We start from the raw sequence: 22,410 nt of genomic DNA, 5'->3' as shown, positions 1-22,410 counted from the left end.
CTGCCACTGACCCACCATTGCACCATCCAGAATATAATTAAATTTTTTAAGTGGGTTGGTTAAAGTCACTTAAAAAATGTAAGCAAATAATAAATCTGGCCATAAGAGGAGGTGACAGGGCCGATCATGGTGGCTCAGTGGCAGAGTTCTTTCCTGCCATGCCGGAGACCCGGGTTGGATTCCCGGTGCCTGCTCATGCAAAAAACAAAAACAAAATCAAACAAAAAAGGAGATGGCAGAACTCTCTTGGGGAAACCTGAATTAATGGAATTTGGGGGACAATATCTTCTTGGAGAATCCCATACTCCTGCCAAAAATGCCGTCCAAGCCTCTACCCAGCAGAGGGGACAGATAGAGATTTTGCTCTGGAACCACGAAAATATTTCCAAGCTTTTGACAGACATGTCAGAAACTTCGATTAGAATGGAAAAGCAGAGCAAGAGGTTTTGTTTTGTTTTAATGGAGACTTTTCTGTGAGATGAGAGGACGCCTCCAAGTGCAGCCAAAGTCCCCAAAATTATCTGTGCAGTGAACCCCAGAAATGGCGGGGGAGGGGGTGGCGGGATCAGCAGGCAGTGACAATGAAATAGATCACCAGTGTTGCAATATCAGGATATTAGAAAAAGGAAAAAGAAGAGAAAGAACAAGATTCACAATTGTTTGTATTTACCTATGGCCTTTTGGAGCTTTTTACCTAAGAACATGGTGTTTGGGCAGCAGGGGTGTCTTTTGTTCTGTTTGGCTTTGTGAGCAAATGTTAGTGCCTTTGGGCTTTTCCTTGTAGGCCCGGATGTCAGGCTCAGTCCTCAAGTCCAAGCGATTCAGAATCCACTGGGAAACTTATCGGAATGCAGATTCCTGGGCCTGCCCCAAGGACTCCGAAGCAGAGGTGGGACAGGGTGTCTCGTCCTTTTGACAAGCTCTGCTGCTCCTCTGCTGCAGGTGCCCCTGGGACTGGGACACGGATTCCAGGCTTGGGGACCAGGAGCTGCGACGCCTCCAGTAAGTCACAAAAGGCACGAGGCAGAGATTTTCCCGGGCAGGAGAAGGAGGGCCTGAAATTAGCGCTTGGCCTCCCTATTTTGGGTTTTGTGGTTCCTGACCAGCGACAGGTCCCCCAGGCGGCCGGGGGCTTGGCCACGGGGGCGCTGACACCCAGGACCGCAGCCAGGATGAAGCCTTTTAAGAGATGGCTTCTGCTTTTTTGTTTGATGACATTTTTGAGAGCAGTTGTAAGTTTACAGAAAACTCATGCAGAAAGCACGGAATTCTCTACACCCCCCGCCCCATGGTTTTCTCTGTTGTTAATATTTTGCATTAAGGGCGGTGCCCAGGTTAAATGGACAACGCAGTATTGCTGTGATTATGTCATTAACTAAAGTCCACAGTTTACCTTGGGGGCCGCCCTTTGCGCTGTCCAGTTCTGCGTGGTGTCCGCTTTGTGAAAGGCATTTGTGACCCTACAAATCTGAGTGTGCGAAGGGTTTTGTTTTGCTTACTTTGAGGTGGGCGAGGTGGGAAGGACAAGGGCTTACTAGACTTTCCTGGTGTTCCCTGTCCTTCTCCAACCCTCTCCCCCCACCCTGGAGTGCTGCAGCTTGACCCTCTGCTTCTGGAAGATTCCAGGGTTTTGCTTTATTGCATTCTGACTGACCTTGAATGCATGGCATCGCTCCCACATCTAGCAGAAGAATCATCTCAAGGACTCATCTTTTACTTATGGGCAGGGCAGTGGGAAAAAATCCCCCTTACTTGTCCTTGAAATTGGGAATCTGGTGTTGGCAGCAAGAACTGGTGATCCTTGGAGCCTGAGGCTGTTCGTGAGGGGCTGCCTAGAGCCGCCCCCCCCCACCCCCCCCCGTCCCCTAAGGCCCTGCACCTTGTTGCTGGTCCCAGAATCCAGAAAGATGCCCAGTGGGATGGGGGTGGGGTGGCCCTCACTCTCCCTGCCTGCACTCAGGGCTGTTGGGAGGACCAACTGGGATAAAGTTGGACACAATGAAATGTGTCCCAAGAAGCACCACTGCTGGGGGAGGAACTTCCTCGGCCTGAAGTTCTGTGCATTTCTCCTGGGCCAGGCTTTTACAGGCCCAGAGAGCATCTGTTTTCTCAGGCCTTCTTTACTAGGTGTTCAGGGGGCAACTGCAGGGTGCCAGGCTCTGGGCTGCGGGCTGGGGGTGCACGACTCCCCGCAGACTGAGCCAGAGAACGTCCTGGAGTCACCAAGGAGGCCCCAGGGTGAAGGCAGCCGGTGGGGGGCCAGGCCGCCCTGACACCCGAGCAGGCTGGGAAAGCTCTGGGCCCTTTGCAGGATGCTTTGAAAATCACACGCATGCAAAGGAGACCAATTAGATTGAATACAGAGTTATCAAAATATTTTAAAAAATGCATTTGTGATTTAGTAGTGGAGGTACTTCTTTATGAGCACAGTAGGATCTAACTGCAAGTTTGATAACTGCTGTATTTTATTTCTTCAACTAATATTCCCTTTTCTCTCTCCTTCCCTTCTGGGACTCCAAATGTAGGGATAGTCGGCTGCTCAGTGTCATCCCACAGCTCACTGATGCTCTATGTTTTTTCTGTGATTTTTTATCCTCTGACGTTTTTCTCCTTGTGTTTCCATTTGAATAGCTTCTATTGCTGTATTTTCAAGTTTACTCCTCATTTTCTACTGTATCTAACATATATTTCATTGCAGATGCTACAATTTTTATTTCTAGAAATTTGATTTGGGTCTTTTTTGTTTTTGCGGGGTGGGGGTGAGGGGGTGCATGGGCTGGGAATTGAACCAGGGTCTCCCTCATGGCAGACAAGAATTCTACTAGTGACTCAGCCCTTCCCTCTTGAAAATTTTTTGTTTGTTTGTGTCTTTTTCATATGGTCCGTGTTCCTCCGTAGCATCCTTGTTGTTTTCTCTACCTGCGTGGACAGAGGGGGTGTATTTACAGTAGCTGTTTCAGTGTTCTCCTCTGCCATGCCGATCACCTGTGTCATTTCCAGGCCTGCTGATTGATTTTTCTCCGCATTGTGGATCTTATTTCCTTGCCTCGTTTCACACCTGGCACTTTTTATTGGTTTATCAGACACTGTGACATTTATGACGTCGGGAGCTGAATTCTGCTTCTTTTTTTACAAAATCCCTTTAAATATTTCTGAGTGTGGTTCTGGGATTTAGTTGATCTTTTTTGAGCAAAGCCTGAGGCCCAATCTAGCAAACCCCCCCCCCCCCCCCATTTTTGATGGCTCATGAGCTAAAAATGGATTTTATATTATTTTTACATTTTTTTTAATAATTGAAAAAATTTCCTAAGAAGAAGAATATTGGTGGCATATGAAAATTAAATGACATGCAAATCTCACTTCTATAAATAAAATCGTATTGGCACAGATCCTTTTGTTCACCTCGGTGCTGTGTCTGCCTGCTCGGGCCCTACTGCAGCAGCGCTGGCACGCCAAGCTAAAAATCATCACCATTTGGCCTTTCACAGAAAAAGTGGCCTACCCCTCTTTAATCTTTTTTGAACTGCAAATTTGATTGAGATATAGTTATGTACCATTGAATCCATCCAAAGTGTAGACTCAGTGTCTCCCAGTATCATCATCTAGTTATGCAATCACCTTCACAATCAATTTTAGAACATTTCCATTACTCCCCAAAGAAAAATAACAAATAAAACAACCAACGCACCCCATACCTCTCATCTCCATTACTGGCCCCTAGTCCTGGTAAGGCACGCTTGTTACTGCTGATGAAAGAATATTAAGATATTACTGTTAACTAGAGTCCACAGTTGGCAATAGATACTTTTCCTCCATATTCCCCTCTATTATTAACTCTTTGTACAAGTGTTGTACATTTGTACTAGTTCAAGAAAGAACTTTTTATATTTGTAGTATTCATCATCAGTATCATTCGCCACAAGGTTCACTGTGTTATCTAATTCCATGTTTTAACATCTTCCTTCCCTTTCTGCCTATCCCTCTTTTGAAGCTTGCTTTTTTAAAAAAATATTTTTTATTGAGAAATCTTCACACACATACAGTCCATACATGGTGTACAGTCAGTGGCTCACAATATCATCTCATAGTTGTGTATTCATCACCATAATCATTTTTAGAACAATTGCATCACTTCAGAAAAAGAAACAAAAAGAAAGAACTCATATATCCCGTACTCCTTACCCCTCCCTCTCACTGACTACTAGTATTTCAGTCTACGCAATTTATTTTACTCCTTATCCCCCCATTATTTATTTATTTATTATCCATATATTTTTTACTCATCTGTCCACAGTCCAGATAAAAGGAGCATCAGAACAAGGTTTTCACAATCACACAGTCACATTGTAAAAGTTATATTATTATACAATTGTCTTCAAGAATCAAGGCTACAGGAACACAGCTCAACAGTTTCAGGTACTTCCCTCCAGCCATTCCAATACACCATAAACTAAAAAGGAATATCTATATAATGCATAAGAATAACCTCCAGGATAACCTCTCGGCTCTGAAATCTCTCAGCCACTGAGACTTTATTTTGCCTCATTTCTCTCTTCTCCCTTTTGGTAAAGAAGGCTTTCTCAATCCCGTGATGTCAGGTCCTGGCTCATACTGGGAGTTTCTGTCTCACATTGCCAGGGAGATGATTTACACCCCTGGGAGTCCTGTTCCACGCAGCAGGGAAGGGCAGTGAGTTCACCTGCCAAGTTGACTTAAAAAGTGAGGCCATGTCTGAGCAACAAAAGAGGTTCTCTGGGGGTGACTCTTAGGCATAATTATAAGTAGGCTTAGCCTAGCCTTTGCAGGAATAAGTTTCATAGGGGCAACCCCCAAGACTGAGGGCTCAGCCTGTGGCAGATTTTACGCACTGTTGAGCCAGGACCAGGCCATGCTTCAGCCTGGGGCCATAGACTCCTCCTGAGCACTTGATGCCCTGGAAGAGATTGGTTTTTCACATGGGCTGGTGCAAACAGCAGCCTTTCTTGGGGCTGTGTGAGCTCCAGTTTTGTTCCTTCTGATCTTCCTGGTCATTGTGCGCCCCCCTTAGGGGGTTTCCTCACACGCATGTGCTGGTGATTCCTCAGCTGGAGACCCCAGGCAAGGCTCTGCTGGTCCCCAGAGCTTGCACTCTGAGCAGCTTTCTCTGCTCTGCCCTGTGGATTCTGGCTGGCTTGGCATCCCTGAGTCCTCACCACTCTCCTGGATTCAGGCCCACCCATGGGTGCTGCCTGGGGTCTCCCTGCCTCCCTGATGGCCTAGAGACCCTCAACCAATAAGGGAGGGCAAATACTGAGCTCAGCTTGTCTACCTCCTTCCCTCAGGGACGGGTGTCCTGCACTGCCTGTTGTCCAGTGTCTGAAAACTGTTATTTCTTATATGTTGTCCAGATTTTTCGTTGTTTAAGGTGGAAGGGTAAATCTGATTACTGTTAGTCCATCATTATCAGAAGCAAACTGACTACTGTATTTTAAAAGAAGAGATAAGTGTAAATTTATCTCTACAACAACAGTGATGCAATATGAAAATACTTGTGATTGTTGTTGGTGATAAAGTTGCAGGCACTGCTGATTCTTAAGGCACTCATTGCCCACCTTCATAATTGTAGGGAATTATGCCAAGTTGGCTTAAAAAGAGAGGCCACGTCTGAGCAACAAAAGAGGTTCTCTGGGGGTGACTCTTAGGCCAAAGAACGCAGTTCCTACTAGAGGTAAGTAAAAAAGTAAGGATGAAACCTTTTCTCATGCCAATTCCTGAAACTCCTGAATTTTATCCATAGCCCCCTGGGGTGAGGTGGGGGCTGGACCATGGACCCCAGGGAAAGAGCCCGTGTGTTAAGGAGCTAAAGGTAATGTTTTCCTCTTCTGAGTATCACAGACCTTTTAGTTACTGCTCACATGGTGATTATTAAACTGCCTCGTAGCATATTCCTTACGTAGTCCCATCTTTGTGTCAGACAGAGGCCTCTGTTTCTCCTTCAGGCCGCATGGCCTCATGTCGCCTGCGCCTGGGCCTTGTTTCCGCTGCCCTCTGGACATTCTTTGTGAGCTGTGATGACTGTAAGTAGCCTGAACCCTCAGCTCAGGGCTTCAGCCAGGTAACAGGAGTCCCCCCATGGCATGGCAGCCTTTCCAGTACATTCCAGTAGTGCGGGGACTTTGCATTCCAGGGTTGAACTTCTGGTCCATATTCTGGTTATGAGAGACAATCCCTGGATTGCTTTCTTTCAACATTGTATCTTCCTTTTTGTTTTGTTTTCAAACCAACTCTCCGTTTGTTCATCAAAAAAATCCCCACTGAAAGTTCCTGTCTTTGTTCACAAATGTTTGTGCTCTTGTTATAGGTTTGGATTATCCTGCCACTCACTGGCTAACTGCCCCATCAAGTCTTTGGGGGCTGACCCCCAAGCTTTCCCAGGGGCGTGATGAGAAGAGGGAGGATGTAGCCAAGGTTTTCACTCAGCTATGCTCTGTAGAAATGAAAGTAGCTATTGCTCTCATCTGATCACTGAGAAAAAAACCCCAAAAAGAATATACAATTGAGAGATAAAGAAACGGAAACAGATAAAATTAAGTCCCTTGTTGTTACCAAGCATTATTTAACGTTATCCTCTCATTAACCCTTAAAGTTCTTCAGTAATTGCGTCTCTTAATCCTGAATGTACTGAGACTTAAGTAGAATTATTCTTATCTCACTCTGATCTCTAAGATTACTTCTCTTGGGTAGATATGGAATTGTTGGGGCTGGTGGTAAGTTTAACTTTTTTAAAAAGCCAAAGTGTTTTCAAACTGCACCAGTTCTCATTCTCACCAGCCAGGTGCGTGTGCCCTGCTCTGTGCCAGTTTAACTGCCCTCTTTTCAGAACACTTAATCCCACCAAGTCTGACACCAGCAAGAGGGTAGATCTCCCAAACAGGACAGGTTTCCAGTGGGGCTGGCCCCACCGTCACATTTACTCTTTACCCCAACTCTCCCAATCAGAAGGTTGCACAGGCATTTTATTAACTTATTTCAAAACGTGTTACCTAATTTGCTAACACACAGTTTTTGTTTACACATAATAATTTTCCTCTATTTCCTTTGTGCTCCTGTCCCCTATACATGGCACTCATGTAACCCTTTAGGTAATTTAGTTTTTTACATGATTGTGTCTGCCCCAACTAGACAGTAAAGGCCGTGAAAGGGAGAATTTTTGTATCTGAAAGCGATTAGCTCCAAACATGGCATAAAGTGAGCCTTAAATCTACTTGTTGAATAAGTACGATGCACACATTTAGCAGGAATATATGCGTATTAGTTAGGGTTCTCTAGAAGAACAGAATCAACAGGAAATATCCGTAAATATAAAATTTATAAAAGTGTCTCATATAACTGTGGGAACGCAAAGTCCAAAATCCATAGGGCAGGCCGTGAAGCTGATGACTACGATGGAGGGTCTGCACGAACTCCACAGGAGAGGCTTACCGGCTGAAGCAGGAAGAGAGCCTGTCTCTTCTGAATCCTCCTTAAAAGCCTTCCATTGATTAGATTAAATGTCACTCATTGCAGAAAACACTCCCCTTGGCTGATTACAAATGGAATCAACTGTGGATGCAGCCAACGTGATCATGATTTAATTCTATGAAATGTCCTCATTGCAACAGACAGGCCAACACTTGCCCAACCAGACAAACAGGTACCACCACTTGACCAAATTGACACATGAACCTGACCGTGACAACAAGTTAATTTTGAGGTCAACCTGCTTTCCTTCAAAGGGGCCAGATCCTTCCCACAGGGTCTACTCATTAAAAATATGACACAGAAACTTAAAGCTTCAAAAAACTTCAGGGAGAAATCCAAACCTTTCAGTTTCTATGAATAAATCTGAGGCCTGGGAGCAGTGAAACAACTTTCCCACGATCACAGTATGCATTGTCCAGAAGCTGCGATGGGCAGCTCCCCTCCCCAGGATACCCCACCATCAGGTAATCCTAATGCCAGACCCAAACTTCAAGCCATAGTTAAGGAAGGTTGTCAGGTAAGAGGTGAAAGCACAGTACTGGTGTTTTAGTGGATTACTGTGGAGGGGAAGATTAGGGAGCCAGCTGGAAGGCTGCTGGCCAGTCAGTCTCGATGCAGAGAGTGAGAAGGGAGTGACTGGCAGTTATTTACAGGGGGTAAGATGCTGGGAGACTCGATGGGCCCTGCCAAATGCATGCATGACTGGTGTCTGCCAGTTTGGGAAAATGGTGGTTTCAGTAACAGAGATAAGGAAGAAGGCAGAGGAGGGCAGGTCTGCTGAACATTTAAGTCCCGGTCAGCCCCAGGCACAGAGCTTAGTGGTGAGAGCTGCTGCCTTGTACCCACTGCCCTGTGCCCACAGGGGGTCTGCCACACATCAGGTCAGGCAAATACTTTGATGACTCTGAGCCTCAGTTTCCTCATTGGGAAACTGGGATAGTAACAACTGCCTCCTAGGGTTGTAGGGAGAATTAAGTTACCTGATACATTCAAGGCGCTTTGACCTGAGCCTGAATGCTTCTCTTAACCCTCATCCTTTCTCTCTCCTTGTCTGCATAGAACTCCAGCCAGCAGTGCTGAACTCCACGCAGCACTCATTGCAGGAGCTTCTTCAAGGTGAACACTCCCCGCTTGACGTTCTTTTGCAAAGTGAGAGATAAATTATATTATCTTTTAGGGTTTGTGATAATGTTTTCAACTTCCTAACTGCAAAGTTTCATAGAGGAACTTGCTTTTTCAGTTTGTTTAAAAAGCCCATGTCCATACAATTGTCCAAGTCTTAAATCAGTAATTTATTTAGTATTGTCCAAGTAAACTAGTCAGCTACAAGGTCTAGCAGAGTTTTCAAATGCCACTCATTGGGGCCTTGGGGGAAACTTGGATAGGAGAAGGCTGCTGTGGGAAGAAGCTGTAGGGAGGGCCATGGAACTCCTACCTCCTCTTTCACTAACAGTCTATAGCTTGGACTTCTTCATAAGATAAATATGATATTATTTGAAAGAGAGTTCCCATGTTTTTTTAAAACTCCTGCTATTGATATTTCCTAAAATAAGCCAGATTGATGATGACAACCTACCAAAAAACCTTCAAAAATGAAAATAAAATTTGATATAAAATCTCACATTTTAAAATTGGCTAGACAAACACAAAATATAATTTATGAAGGCTCAAGAAGGAAAACCTGTCATCGAATACAAATATTAAACCTTATCCACAGAGGAATGGTGTTAATTTGAAGTTTTCTAACTAGTATCCACACGAATATTCCAGAATTCTCTTTAGAAACTGTTGGAGAAAATGCAAATGGAAGCTTGGGCAAGCCTGTTTTGCATTGGTAAACGCATAGTAACAACTGCCTCCTAGGGCTAGAGGATTAAGTTACCTGATACATTCAAGGCCCTTAGACCTGAGCCTGAAAGCTCCTCTTAACCCTCATCATTTCTTTTGTTTAGGAAACAAAAGTAGTTCACAAAAGAACCACATTCCATGAAAAGTATACTTGCTCTGGTTTAAACATAATCCTTTCCTAAGGAAAGTGTGCTTCAGATCAAAGTATTTTAAGAAATTCGGAATCATTTAGTTTGTAGACCACTGCACATCATACTACCATCTGAATTCCTTGACAGTGTTTTCAAAATTAATTGTTGCTCTACACTCAAGACACTTCAACCTGAGCCTGAGTGTTCCTCTTAATTCTTATCATTTCTCTCTGTGCTTTGAAACTCAAATAAATGTTATTTCATGGGCTCAACTGTCTATGAGATGTGAATCTGGTTATTTTCTGCATTTTGATTTGACTTTTTTGCATATGTATGCATGTATATGCTTGTTTATTTACAAAAGGTATGCTTTTTAAAATGTGGGCTGTGAATATAATTTTAGATGCAAAATAAATCAATAGGGAGGGGGACATATGGCATTGAGATATGAGACTACCCAAATTCCAGCCCCAGCGCATGACTTTCAAGGGGTTACTTCACTCCCCTGAGTCTCGTTTTATGTGTAAGGTAGGAGTCTTAACTGTACCTCCCATATAGAAATATGATGTCTACAGGAGTTAACAGATATATAAAGCTTTTAGAGTGTAGCACCTGTGCACATGACATGTTAGCTTTCTTCATTATTCTTAGTTTCCCAGTGTAGTTAGGGTGGGCTTCATTCATTGAATTAAATAGTCTAGTTAGATAAAAAAGTTACTATGGTGATTATTAATAGATTGGCACTCTCTACACAATCAGAATATAATCAAAGACACCCAATTTAAAGATCCTGCTTGTCATTAGTCCCAGCCTTTTGGGCTGAAAGGACATTAGAAATGTCTTGTGCAATGCCCTTATTTTAGGACTAGAGACAGAGAGGCCCAGAGAGAAGCCATTTGCAGATCACTGAGCAAGGCAGAGGACAAACAGCCGGATGTGGTTACTTCAGATGATACTTTAGATTCTCAGGAGGGTGGCAGCCAAGTTTCCATTATGGGCATCAATTATCATTGCACTGATAAGCCTGCTCCTGGAGCTCTCTGTGCAATGCAGGAGGACAAAAAAAGTATTCACAGGTTTGGAAGGGTCAGTACACAAAGTAAATATAGGTAAGTAAACTGGTTTTGTTTTAAAACCTTAAGGCTGTTCTTCATTATACTGATAGAAAATGCTTATAATTGGGGTGATTCTACACGCTTTCATTTCAAATATCACTTGGAAGATGCTGTTTAGTTAAAAATATAATAAAAAAGCAACCTAAATTATTAGAAATAGAAAAGCCTGGCAGGGCCACACCTGTACCTTTGGAACAATATATACATCAAAAGGAGAATGAGAAAGATATCGTAGATAATCGAAGTTTTATTTAAAATGACAAAACACTTAAAAATAAACACTATAATATGCTTGAAATTTTGTTGGGTAACAATAAACACTATAATATGCTTGAAATTTTGTTGTGTAACTTAGAAAAATGTTTTCAGTCATCCTTAAAACTGTCAGGTGTATCTCAAACAAAGTATGTTTTGCAGCCAGTCACTAACTGCTTTCATCAGCATTGCTCTCGACAGATGGCTGGGCTAGGACGTAGGCTGCTGGCTTCCCTGTGGACGGGTGGCTGTTTCCTATTCTGAGTGACGATTTCTTTTCTTGTTATGGCTCTCAATCGCCCTTCTAAGTGCTTCATCCTGGATGAGGTCCGACATTCTCACGTCTGTGTGGCTACAGCCAATTTTAGGGCAACTGTGACGGGGATAGAAAATTAAGTCAGTCTACTTCACTTTAATGCCTTATAAAGTTCTTTCACATTCACGTATTTAAATGGGAACATTTTATTAAAAAAAAAAGTATACGTTTTAAAAATCAGGATCCATGTGCGCTCATCATTTATTCACTGAGCAGGACCCACCTTGGGGAGCTTACTTTCTAATGGGGGAAACACACGCTCACTAACTAACCAAACACATTCGTGCCGCAACCTCTGCATCAAGTGCTGTGAGTGCAACGCAGCAGGGTCAAGAGAGAGCATGTCTGGGCTGCGGCAGTCCTAGCTGAGGGTCAGAGCAAGCCTCTCTGGGGAGGTCTTATCTTGAGCCAGAGGTGACTGGAGTGAGGCAACAAGCACTGCGTGTGAGCCAGGCGGAGTCAGCAGCAGGAGGAGAAGGGCAAGGTCAGTGTGGTAGAAACCAGAGCAAAAGGGATGGCATTTGAGCATGGGGTCAGAGGGTGAGAGCGGCTTTGTATTCTATTTTAAATACGATGAGAAAACACTGGAGGGTGTTGAGATAGCAGAGGGAGTGATCCGGTTTACATTTAGAAACCATAACTCTGGTTGCTTAAAGAGAAACACAAGGTAGGAGAGCAGGAGAGGAAGCAGGGAAAAGAGGATCCTGCAGAGGCCCGGGAGAGAGGTGACGGCAGCTTGGACGAGAGCAGTGACAGTGATGAGATTCAGGATGTACTGGAAAGTAGAACCTAAAGGACAAGCTGATGGACTGGATATGGAATGTTCAGGAAAGGGAGGAGTCAAACTTAATTCAAAAGGGTCTGGCCTGAGCAAAGGGGCAATCATTTGTCCTTTATCATGATGGGGAACAATGGGGGAGAAATAGGTGTGTGTGTGTGGGAAGGGGGATGGAATCAGGAATCCTGCTTTGTAGATGTCCGGCCTGAAATGCCAACGAGACCTTCCGGTGGAGAGACCGAGACCCAGGGAACTCAGAGGAAGGGTTGTGGTGGAGAAATGAGCATGAGTCATCCAGACAGAGGTGGAGCTTAAAGCCACGGTTCAGTGTAGATGCAGTCTGGTCTGAAGGCAGTGGGGCAGATGAAGTCACCTGATTTCTTCTCAGTGTCAACCAGATTTTGGTCTAGCGGGGTGACCAAGTTTTGAGTCAAGCTGACCTGGGAAAGAATTCCATCTCTACCACCTACTTGTTAGTTATGAACCATGGACAACTTATTTTACCCTTCTGAACCTTCGCTTCTTCAAAGTTAAGACAGGGAGAGAAGTCCTGTTTCACAGAGTTCCAGGCAGCATGTGTCTCCATAATGGGTGTTCCCTTCATTACCTCCTGTGTCCATCATTTGCTCCCAGATCATCATTCTTCCAATACGTTTTATAGTTGCAAATCCATCTATATTGTGCATATATCCAACACAAAAGCACACATGCATACGTTCATTTGACCCTTCATTGTGATTGGCCAGCTGCTAGGGTCTAAGTATACATCTGCGAAATACAAATAGATGGTTCCTGCCCACACAGAGCTCAGGGTCCAGTGATCTGAGACAGCTTTTCAAAAAAAGCACTGGTATATTAAGACCCAAAGCAACAAATACAGGACAAAAGATGCAACCAAAAAGGGGAAGATGGTTGATCACGGTTCGACAGGGGAAGGCTAGTCTTAGTCTTGGCGTGATCTCTGGATCAAGGAGTCTTTATGTTAGAGGAGCATCAAGCAATGTAATAAATATTATGCTTGATAACAACATTTATTTTTAAAATGCTGAAATGTTCCCTATATGGTTGGGTACATGTGTTAAAACAGAGAAAGGTAATTATATGAAAGAGGATTCAGGAGGTTTAGTTCAGTGATTTGATTTGGCTTTGTATTAGGGTAAAGCTGGGAGGTGCTTGAGAAATGTTTTTCATCAGTTTAAATATCTATAATTTTTCCTATCCTGTACCTTGCCTCAAAATCTCAAAGTGAATTATTTCTGTAAGGATGAAAATAAATAGCTGAGATTGTGGACACTTTTGTGACTTCAAAAAAGGGCAATTTTCATTGCTTAAACTTCCACGCAATGGAAGTACGATGCCATGTCATTTGCTGGGACGATATGTGCTGGGATGATGCTAGCTTAGTGTGTCAGCCCAGGGACCGTCCACTTCTGACTCCAGGCCTAGCCTAGGTTCTTCCCTACCCTACAGAGCAGACAGTGAATAAACTGCGGACAGGGAAGTGGAGAGTGAGGAAGGGAGGACTTCCTGATGACATTAGCTGGTTTTAGTCAGTAAATGAGCACAGTCGAGAACGTCTGATGGAATTAACCACGCCGCTTAGCAGCAGAGCAGGCCTGAACACACATTTCAATGAGATGGAGCCAAGGGTGTGATCCCTGTCACATAAAGAAGTCTGAGCTCACTTGTGGGATAAACTCTGGGGACAGGGGCATTAACCCAAATAGTTCCCCCAAGGGGAACAGGGGTGGGTATCAGATGCCTAATGACAAAAACAGAGAGGAAGAGTGAAAAAGACCTGGGTTCAACCCCACTGGCTATGGCACTCTGGGCCAGCAATTTAATTCTGTTTCATCTTCTTCCTCTATAAAAATGAGGGTACATTTTGGTAATGGATAGTGGTGATGGTAGCACCATATTTTAATTGTAAGTAACACCACTGAACTGTGTACTTGAAAGTGATCAAATAGGACCTTTTATATTGTATATATGTTACCACAATAAATATTATAAAAAACAAACCAAAATGAAGGTAGAGGATAGGGCTGAGTGAGAATAATTAGGACATTATGTCTCAAGGGTCCAGGAACTCAGCTTGGGTGTGACAGAGATCCAGTCCCAGCGTTGGTCCATGGTCTCTGCCCCCAAGAAGCCTAGGGATAACACTGGGGTGCCATAAGGGATGCTTGACAATATGCAGGGTGCCATAGGAGCATGAAGGAGGGTTCATGGGAGGCTTCCTGGAGGAGACTTCAATTCAGGAGCTGTGGGAGAACCTCTGTTTCTCAGCCCATCTCAAATAAACAAACAGAAGTTAAAAAAATTTTTTTTCCAACTAAAAAGAATAAGAAAAGGCCGTAGTGACACCATGCTGAATCAGGGCACTCCTCCTGGGGAGAAACAACACTATCCGAGCATTAGAGCACTAATCCCCAGGATATCCTGGTGAGCAAGTTAGGTGTGGCAAGACCAATCTTAAGCTCTCCTGTCACCACTGCTCAGAAGTCAGACCTATGGGACTGGAAGGAAAAGCTGGGTCTGGAACTTGGGTCACAGACAGGGCAGAGCACTCCACAGCAGCAGAGAGCCAGCAGGAAAGTGCCTGCGGCACAAGGGTGGCCCAAACTGCAGGGATGAAGAAGGCTGCGAGTCCCCTGGCCTCAGCGTCAGATCAACGTCTAAGAGTCATGGTATTATGAGTTCCCAAATCTGGATCCCAAGAATTTCAAGGTTCAATCGAGAGGCTCTAGAAAGAGGATCCCATTATACTTAAACTCAGAGCATAATCCTATCTTACACCCTCTGAGTCTAAAATAATGTACAACTTAGCAGTGAGGAAACACTAACACTCTCAGTTTAGTGAGAGTTTAGGGTTCTCAGTTAAGAACCCTCCTGCTATTTGTATAATGTTCTGCGGGTGAAAAAGAGCTTTCTCAAATATGGTTTGCTTCTCCATTGCCCAGAAATTTCCTAGTCCATCCATACCTATACTGGAATCCCCCACCACTTCTTTGATCCCTGAAATTCTGTGAGATGCCGCTAAGATCTCCATTGAATAGATGAAGATGTTAAAGCTCTGAGAGGTTAAATGACTTGGTAAATGGTAAAACGGGGACCACAAGCTGGATGCTGGAGTTCTGCTGGTCCATGTTATATTCAACTTAATTTTACTTTAGAGACTCTGAAATACAATTGTTCTCAAAATATAGTTCCAGTTCTTAACCAAAAAAAGAAAGAAATGACTGTGGTAAAATTGGAAATCTCTTTAGTAATAGGAAAATCATAAGACAGTTTTATTAGTGAGATATTAAATAGTTCATTATTAAGAGATGTATTTTAGGAAATTATTCTAAGTACCGGATTTAGTTAGGGCTGAAGTCTCAATGATTTTATTCTGACTCAAGCCAGAGAAGACAGGTCTTCTCAGGGACTGAAACATGCACAGGAAATCTCAGTCAGCGCCCAGTAACACAATGTACCTGGAACACTAATCTAACAAAACATACTTAGAACTACCTAGGAGGAAGAATTGAGATTTCTCAAACTGTATGTGTCACAGACATTTTTAAACAAAAGGAACCTAAAACTGCTCATCATCCTAACACACATCATGGGAAATGACACTACTTCATGCTTCACCAGGAACCTCTAGAGTCATTTTTGAAGAGGTTCCAGGTTTTGATTTGTTGCCAAATGTACCTTGTCTTTAAGACCCTGCCCACTCCTGACTGGCTCCCCTAAGATTCAACTCTCTTATCTCTCCTGGCTATGTCTTAGACTGCTTTGTAGGAGTCTTCTTTCTCTGATTATCACTCTAATTAATGAACAGAAGGCTTATTTAAGGTTCTACATTGAGCCCTGTGTCAGGTGCTGAGTGTGACATGGTGAGCAGTGCAGAGCTGGCTCCTGGCCCTGTGGGGCTCTAGGCCAGACTAAGGTTCTGTCCTTGCTGGCTCTCCCTTAGTGACTGTTTCCAGTAGAGAGCTGTGTCTGTGATGGCAGTTGTAGGAGTCTGACTCCTCTACACTGATAACCTGTCAATCAGCATCTTTAGCTCAGAGCTCTCTACCTAATTAAAAAAAACACACACATTTTCTGTGCCTTCTGGGCACTTCAAAATAGCTGTATTGTTAAGGCTTCAAACTAAGTGTAACCCAAGCTGAGCCTCTCACCATCCCTCCTGAGTGGGCTCTCCTCTTACGTCCCCTCTGTTGGTGAATGATACGGCCACCCTTCTAGACATACAGATTAGACATGTCAGTCATCACTCATGTCTTTTTCCTCACTCCAAGACTCGTCAGTTACCAAATACTGTTAATGGTACCTCCACAGTCACTCTCATTCTCATTCTTTTTTTCCTATCACGGTTGCCCCAGCCCAGGCTCTCATTAACAGTAACTGAATCTACTGCACCAGCACCCAAACTGGTATTTTCATCTCATGCCTTTTTAATCCATCCCTTGAATTGCTATTGGAGCAATTTCCTAAACTCTAGGTTGGCTCACTTTACTCTCTCCCATGCCTACAGAATAATGGTGATATAGATGATGATGATAATGAGGGTGATTACGGCTAAAGTTCAATCATGATGATGATGGCATACTATTTACTGGGTCTTACTGTGTGCCACAAACTGCTTATTACTTTACATCTATCTTATTTAAACTTCAAACATACCAATGAGGCAAATATAACTGTCATCTTCAATTTAGAGAGGAGGAAACTAATGAATCATGACAGTTTAGGGCCTCTATGATGAATCTCTAAACTACTTTCCTATTCTTATTACTCAAAGCATCCTTTCATCCTTTCATGAAGTAATATACAATTACTTCAACTGTACCCACTATTCACCAAGTAGAACAGGGACTGAATGGGGTGACCCTCTTGGCTAGAAGACTCTTTTTCACCAGTCTTTGAAATCTTTCTCATTCTTCAAGACCCATTAAAAATACTACCTTCTCTACAAACCAATCAGACTTTTTCCACTTAAACTTCATTATTATTAAGCTATGGGAACTTGCAGAGTTTCAGATACTCAAGTTATGGAAGTATGACAAAAAAAGTTCTCTGGTTGACTAATATTGCTCAAGTGCTTCTAAATATGTATAGTTCAAAGAGGCAATATACATTAGAAAGGCAAAGTATGTAATTAAGAAGATCCATTTAAATGCAACTCCTGTTGTGGAAATGGCTCCCACACATCCTGGGACTTGTGGAGAGAAATGTGCTTTGTATCAGTGCCTGCCCTTTTCAAATCTGACTCTAGGAGAATATCACAAACTTTAAGAAAGAAGAGCTGTGAAATAGAACTCTCTGGGAAGACCTATTCTTAGCAATTATGTCAAGAAATTCAAAATTTGCTTTTCAGGGAATGAACATTTAAAAAAGTAAGAAAGGGAATGCTTTGAAATGCTTTGAAATCTAGAAACTAAGAAAATTCTATTCATGAGGTAAAATGGTATGTTCACTAAGGACATTTCAAATATGAGTGGGAAACTGAAAACACATAAAAATGTACTCTAACAACAGTTTACATTTTGCAACAACTAGACTTTAGATTACTTGACTGAATGACCATCAAGGTATCTGCAGTCTCAAATACCCTAGGCTCTAAGTCCACACCCAGATGAGGAGTGGTGGGGAATTCCAGTTCCAGGTCTGGACCAGCAAATTTCTGGGCCCTAGAGAAGTAAACCACACATCAAAGGAACTGTTATCAGAAGTATATTGAGACTTGGTCACACCTGCAATTCCATTCTTGCAACAAATTTATGATAAGCGCATAAGAAATGCCAAACTATGTCAAAGTCATAACCTAGTTAGCTCAGGTTTCTGTCTGACAAGCCATATTATAGCAAACAGAGCCAAGGTCCTCCAAAAACATTACATATATATAATTATATATTCTCTCTGAATTCAGATTCTCTCTGAACGTTCCAATTAAAAAAACAAAATACACTGATCAGCTATCCAAGAATTTATTTAAACATTTTGGGAAGCGTTATTTCAGGGATTAAAGACATGGAAGATTTTCTCTGACAATTAAATCTTTTTTTTTTTGCATGGGCAGGCACCGGAAATCGAACCCGGTATTTGGCAGGCTGAGACTCTGCCTGCTGAGCCACCCTGGCCTGCCCTGACAATTAAATCTTGATCGTCAAGACCATGGAAGTAAAGTCTTAAGTGTAATCTTAAAATATATACATAGGGCGGGCCGCGGTGGCTCAGCGGGCAAGAGTGCTTGCCTGCCGTGCCGGAGGACCCCGGTTCGATTCCCGGCCCCAGCCCATGTAAAAAACAAACAAACAAACAAAATATAATAAAACAAGAAAATGTTTAAAAATGTTTCCCTTTCTTCCTCACTTCCTTCCTTCCATCCTTCTTTAAAAAAAAAAAAAAATATATATATATATATATACATAATAATATTTATAAAATAAATTAATGTTGTTGTAGGAAATGTAAAAATTTACCATTCCCTTCTGTTTTGGTAAATATATATATAGAGAGGAAGGAGAATGTCTTAGTCACGATTCTCCTTTATTTCACCCAGGCACTTTTTTCATAGCATGAATTCATAAAAATTCCTGTTATTTAACAATTTAAAACTCAGCCCAGTTCTTTTTTCTTCTGATTTGAAGGTGTGGTAGAATAGTTGCTCTTTCAGCTTCTTCCTGAACGGGTTACTAATTTTTCCCTTACGTATTGTTTTCATGAAAGCCAGCTTCCATGTTTACACTATGGAGGTGAGTGTGATTTAGGGGAGACATTTAACTATCTTTTCCTCTAGCTTGAAAAACCACTTCTGGTTGACTACCACTAGGGAAGGGCCCACTTTCCTTCCTGTACCAACTCACCAGGCCTTTTTCTTCCGCCTGTGCTTAGACTCAATCATGCGAACAATGGCTTCCTCTTCATAGGTGTGGCCACACACTTTATTTTTCACCGGCTTCTTCATTTCCAACTGTAATCAAGGAGGAGAAGGTCTTCAGGAACGATAATGATCAACTTCCAGTAACCTCTCCAAGTTGCCAATTAACTGGAGCAGCTTTTTCCTAGCCTTGGGCTTTCTGTGATTAATTTCCCATTATGATGGCTTTAGATAATTATTAGAGCAGAGGACCACATAAGAAAACACAGGGAAACTAGTGGCACCAATGTCACCTGGCTTGAGGACCATGAATTTATTCCTAGAACCTCGAGGGCATGATTGATTGAAAATTCTTTCCAGCCCATGTCTACTCTTTAACCTACACATTACTTTTCTCCCCTCCCTCCTTAACTTCAAATGTGGAATCAAATAAGAAAGCAAAAGGAATCTTTTTACCTCTGTGAAGCTATTACTTTTTCTTTCAGGTAAAGAAGGAGGAAACAGTACCTGTGTAATGGGGCATATGAAGTTGGTCTGACTTTGGGTCACAATCATATCTTCATCAACTCCTTCTGTTCCATCAGCATCTCTGTCTGCCTGAAGACCATCTAGGGACAAAAAGGAAAGGCAAGTCATTGAGACTCCTTGGCTGGGAAGGAATGGAAGAGAGGGGACTGTGTTTCTCAGGATCTATTTGGAGTCAGTCCCTATGCTAGGCACTGCAGGGTAGGTATGATTCTGCCCATTTTTGATAAGGTGACCGTTTCAAAGTGACAGAGAATGAATTTGTGAGGGAGCACTGTACAGAAACCAAGGGTGTGGCTTCGGAGTCAGAGGACTGGGTGCCTTTTTCACTCCCAGGGTGCCCATTTTTAGGCCTCTACTTTAGAGATTTGTTGCAAATATTAAAAGAGATGAAGAATGTAGCATGCTTAAGCATAGCTCTTGGCATAAGGAAGCATTTGATAAATGGTAATTACTATTAGGTAGTGCAGGAATTCTCAAACTCTTTTCTTGTCTTTACATTTTTAGATATTATTGAGAACCCCAAATAGCAGTTTTATGTGGGTTATATTTTTCCATATTTGACAAGGTGAAAATTAAGACTGAAGAATTTTAAAAGTGTGTATTTATTCATTCAATTAAAAATAACAAACCCATTAATTTTACATAAAAATATTTTAAGAATTAAGAGCAATTATATTTTTCAAAGCAAAACAAAAGGTTAGTGAGGAAAGTTGCACTGTTTTACTTTTTTTTTTTTTTTTTTTGCATAGGCAGGCACTGGGAATTGAACCAGGGTCTACAGCATGGCAGGTGAGAACTCTGCCTGCTAAGCCACTGTGGCCTGCCCAGTTTTACATGTTTGCAAGTATCTTTAAGGTTTGGCTTAACACAGGACAGTTAGATTTTGATATCTGGGTATGTATTCAATCTGTTGCAAATCATATGCATGAAGCCTCAGGAAAAATTCACTCACAAAAAGAATGAAAGTGAAAAAAGACAGGTAATATCTTTGTATTATCATGAAAACATTTTTGATCTCATGGACACCCTGAAAGCTCTCAGAGAAACCTACGGGTCCCTGGCCCACACTTGGAGAACTGCTGAGCAAATGGAGAGCAAGACTGGCTTTGCACATAGTACCAACTGATTCCGAAATCCATGTCTTTCTGTGGCATCATACTTGCCCCTCACTGAGAGAAAACAGATGATGGGAGACTTTGGGATGGGATAGTGAAGTATCTCATCCGAAGGCCTTTCTACCAAGACAAGAAACGCTTGCCATTTTGTACAGAAAACAGATAGCTTTTAAAAAAACCAGTGTTAATGATGTCCTTCTTCCTTCTTCCCTCTTCCTCCTTCCTTTCTTCTTCCTTCCCTTTCCTTCTCTTCCTTCTTTTATTCTGGTAAAATAATATAGACGTTTGAAAATTGCTTTGCTTTTAATGTATGAGAGGGAAATCCTTTTGCCTGGTTCAGATAGTTTTGTGCATCTTTCAGCTCATAGACTTGATGGCCTTGGACTGCTAGTTGGCCAGATGGAATGTCCGTCTGGAAAGGCAATCCTGGAAGCAGGAAAAAGGTCACTATATTGACTTCATGGCCTGAAGAGAAGAATGGGGAAACTGAGGGCCTCAGGGCTCAGGTTCAGTGAATTGATGGCCAGAACTCAGGTCATTTTTCCTCCAATTACTATTAGTTTTTTTGTTAGGGTTTTACCCTCTCTCGCTATTTATATGCCACCTTGCTGTCACTTGTTAGGGAAATGTCCTCCAATCCAGCTCTCATTCCTTGAAGGCAAGAATGAAGACCTCAGAATTTAGGATTGCCCAGGCAGGGCAGTTATAACCACTGAACATTAAGGTACAGTACCACGGACCTACCAGATCTTGAGGTGCCTATAAAAATGTCTGAAACCTTGAAAACCATTCACTGGCTACAAATAGGAATGACAAAACAAATTAATAAATGCTAAAAGTCTACAAAATGTAACATTAGTTTCATAAATTGTTGATTTGGTAATAAAAATATTTCATTTGAAAACGATATGTAGGCTGGATTATGTTTTTTTAATGGAATAAGAATTCCCAAGTATACTAATGGCTGAGAAATTATTAGCCAATTATATGTGAAATCAGTTACTCTCAGTCAACCTATCTGAAAGCAAAATTCTAAAAATATTTTCAAAAAATTTTGTTAGTAAGAAAATTATATTTAATGGGGGGGCTGTCATGATGTGGGGGCAGGGGGTGGGGAGGAGAGCTCTGACAGTAGTCTAGAGACCTAAAAGGGCTTTCCTGTTTCCCAGTCAGCTGCTCCCTGGATCCTTTTATCAGCTCAACAATTTGTCAACAATGGCTCAGGACTGCTGAGTAAGAGAAGAGAGAAGCCAAGGAGCAGAGCTGGGCCCCCTCCTGCCTCTTTGATTCTCTTTTCAAAGCCTCCTCCGGGGGCCTGCAGCAGCCCATTTCTTTCTGATTGCGTGTTTAATATTTAAAGTAAAAATATCTCTTTGTACATTTCTTATGGGGTTTATTGTAGAACAACCAGTGAACTGAGGGCAGTTTCTGACTGCATGTATTAGACTGTGGAGCTCACTGGAAAATCTGTTAGAGGAATAACACAGGTCAGCCTAGGTAAAAAAGGCCATGGGTCTGCCTTTTGTTTTCTATTTTTAAATTTCAAAAGGTAGAAGAAGCATGAAGGCACAACTCAAATGTAATGTGACCACTCAGAGGAGCTGGGTGGGAACTTCGAGACTGTAGGTGGCTCCCAGGACCAGTGATCATGGAATAAGGAGGTCCCACCAGTGAGCCGGAGGAGGAAGGCAGCGGGGAGTGACAGCCCGCAGGCCAAGTCTCAAAAGAGAACGCTTCTCAGGAGCTAAACTTCTCTAGAGACAGGACATTTCCGCACCCTAACTTATACTTACAGAAAGTGACACACCATCGGGATTCTACAATGTGCGAACAAAAGTTGTATCTGGTAATAAATATCACATTAATTTAGTTGACCCAAAGAGATATAAAGAAATCAGTAAAACTTTCTGATAAACTTGGCATCACAGAAGTTTGAAAAACAAGGTCCTC

At 42.5% G+C, this 22,410-nt stretch overlaps 1 protein-coding gene and 1 long non-coding RNA gene across 3 annotated transcripts in view; one reads left to right on the top strand and one right to left on the bottom strand.

Moving 5' to 3' along the window:
• Positions 1–10,481: 10,481 nt before the first annotated feature.
• LOC143689039 (uncharacterized) overlaps positions 10,482–22,410 on the top strand; it is a 36,488-nt gene continuing 24,559 nt past the window's right edge. The window contains exons 1-2 of the long non-coding RNA XR_013178481.1: positions 10,482–10,588; positions 19,303–19,543. This is a non-coding gene — a long non-coding RNA (uncharacterized LOC143689039). The remainder of the gene's footprint in view (positions 10,589–19,302; positions 19,544–22,410) is intronic.
• Positions 10,824–22,410, bottom strand: part of NSMCE2 (NSE2 SUMO ligase component of SMC5/6 complex) — a 351,982-nt gene continuing 340,395 nt past the window's right edge. For both annotated transcript variants that reach the window (XM_077167641.1, XM_077167642.1), the window contains exons 5-7: positions 19,325–19,425; positions 18,804–18,910; positions 10,824–11,222 (exon numbers count right to left, since the gene is read on the bottom strand). In XM_077167641.1, the coding sequence (XP_077023756.1) occupies positions 11,105–11,222; positions 18,804–18,910; positions 19,325–19,425 (326 nt within the window). In that variant the 3' untranslated portion in view covers positions 10,824–11,104. The remainder of the gene's footprint in view (positions 11,223–18,803; positions 18,911–19,324; positions 19,426–22,410) is intronic.

Source organism: Tamandua tetradactyla, chromosome 6 (genome assembly GCF_023851605.1).
Source record: "Tamandua tetradactyla isolate mTamTet1 chromosome 6, mTamTet1.pri, whole genome shotgun sequence".
Taxonomy (NCBI): Eukaryota; Metazoa; Chordata; class Mammalia; order Pilosa; family Myrmecophagidae; genus Tamandua; species Tamandua tetradactyla.
This window is presented reverse-complemented; position numbering and strand designations above follow the sequence as displayed.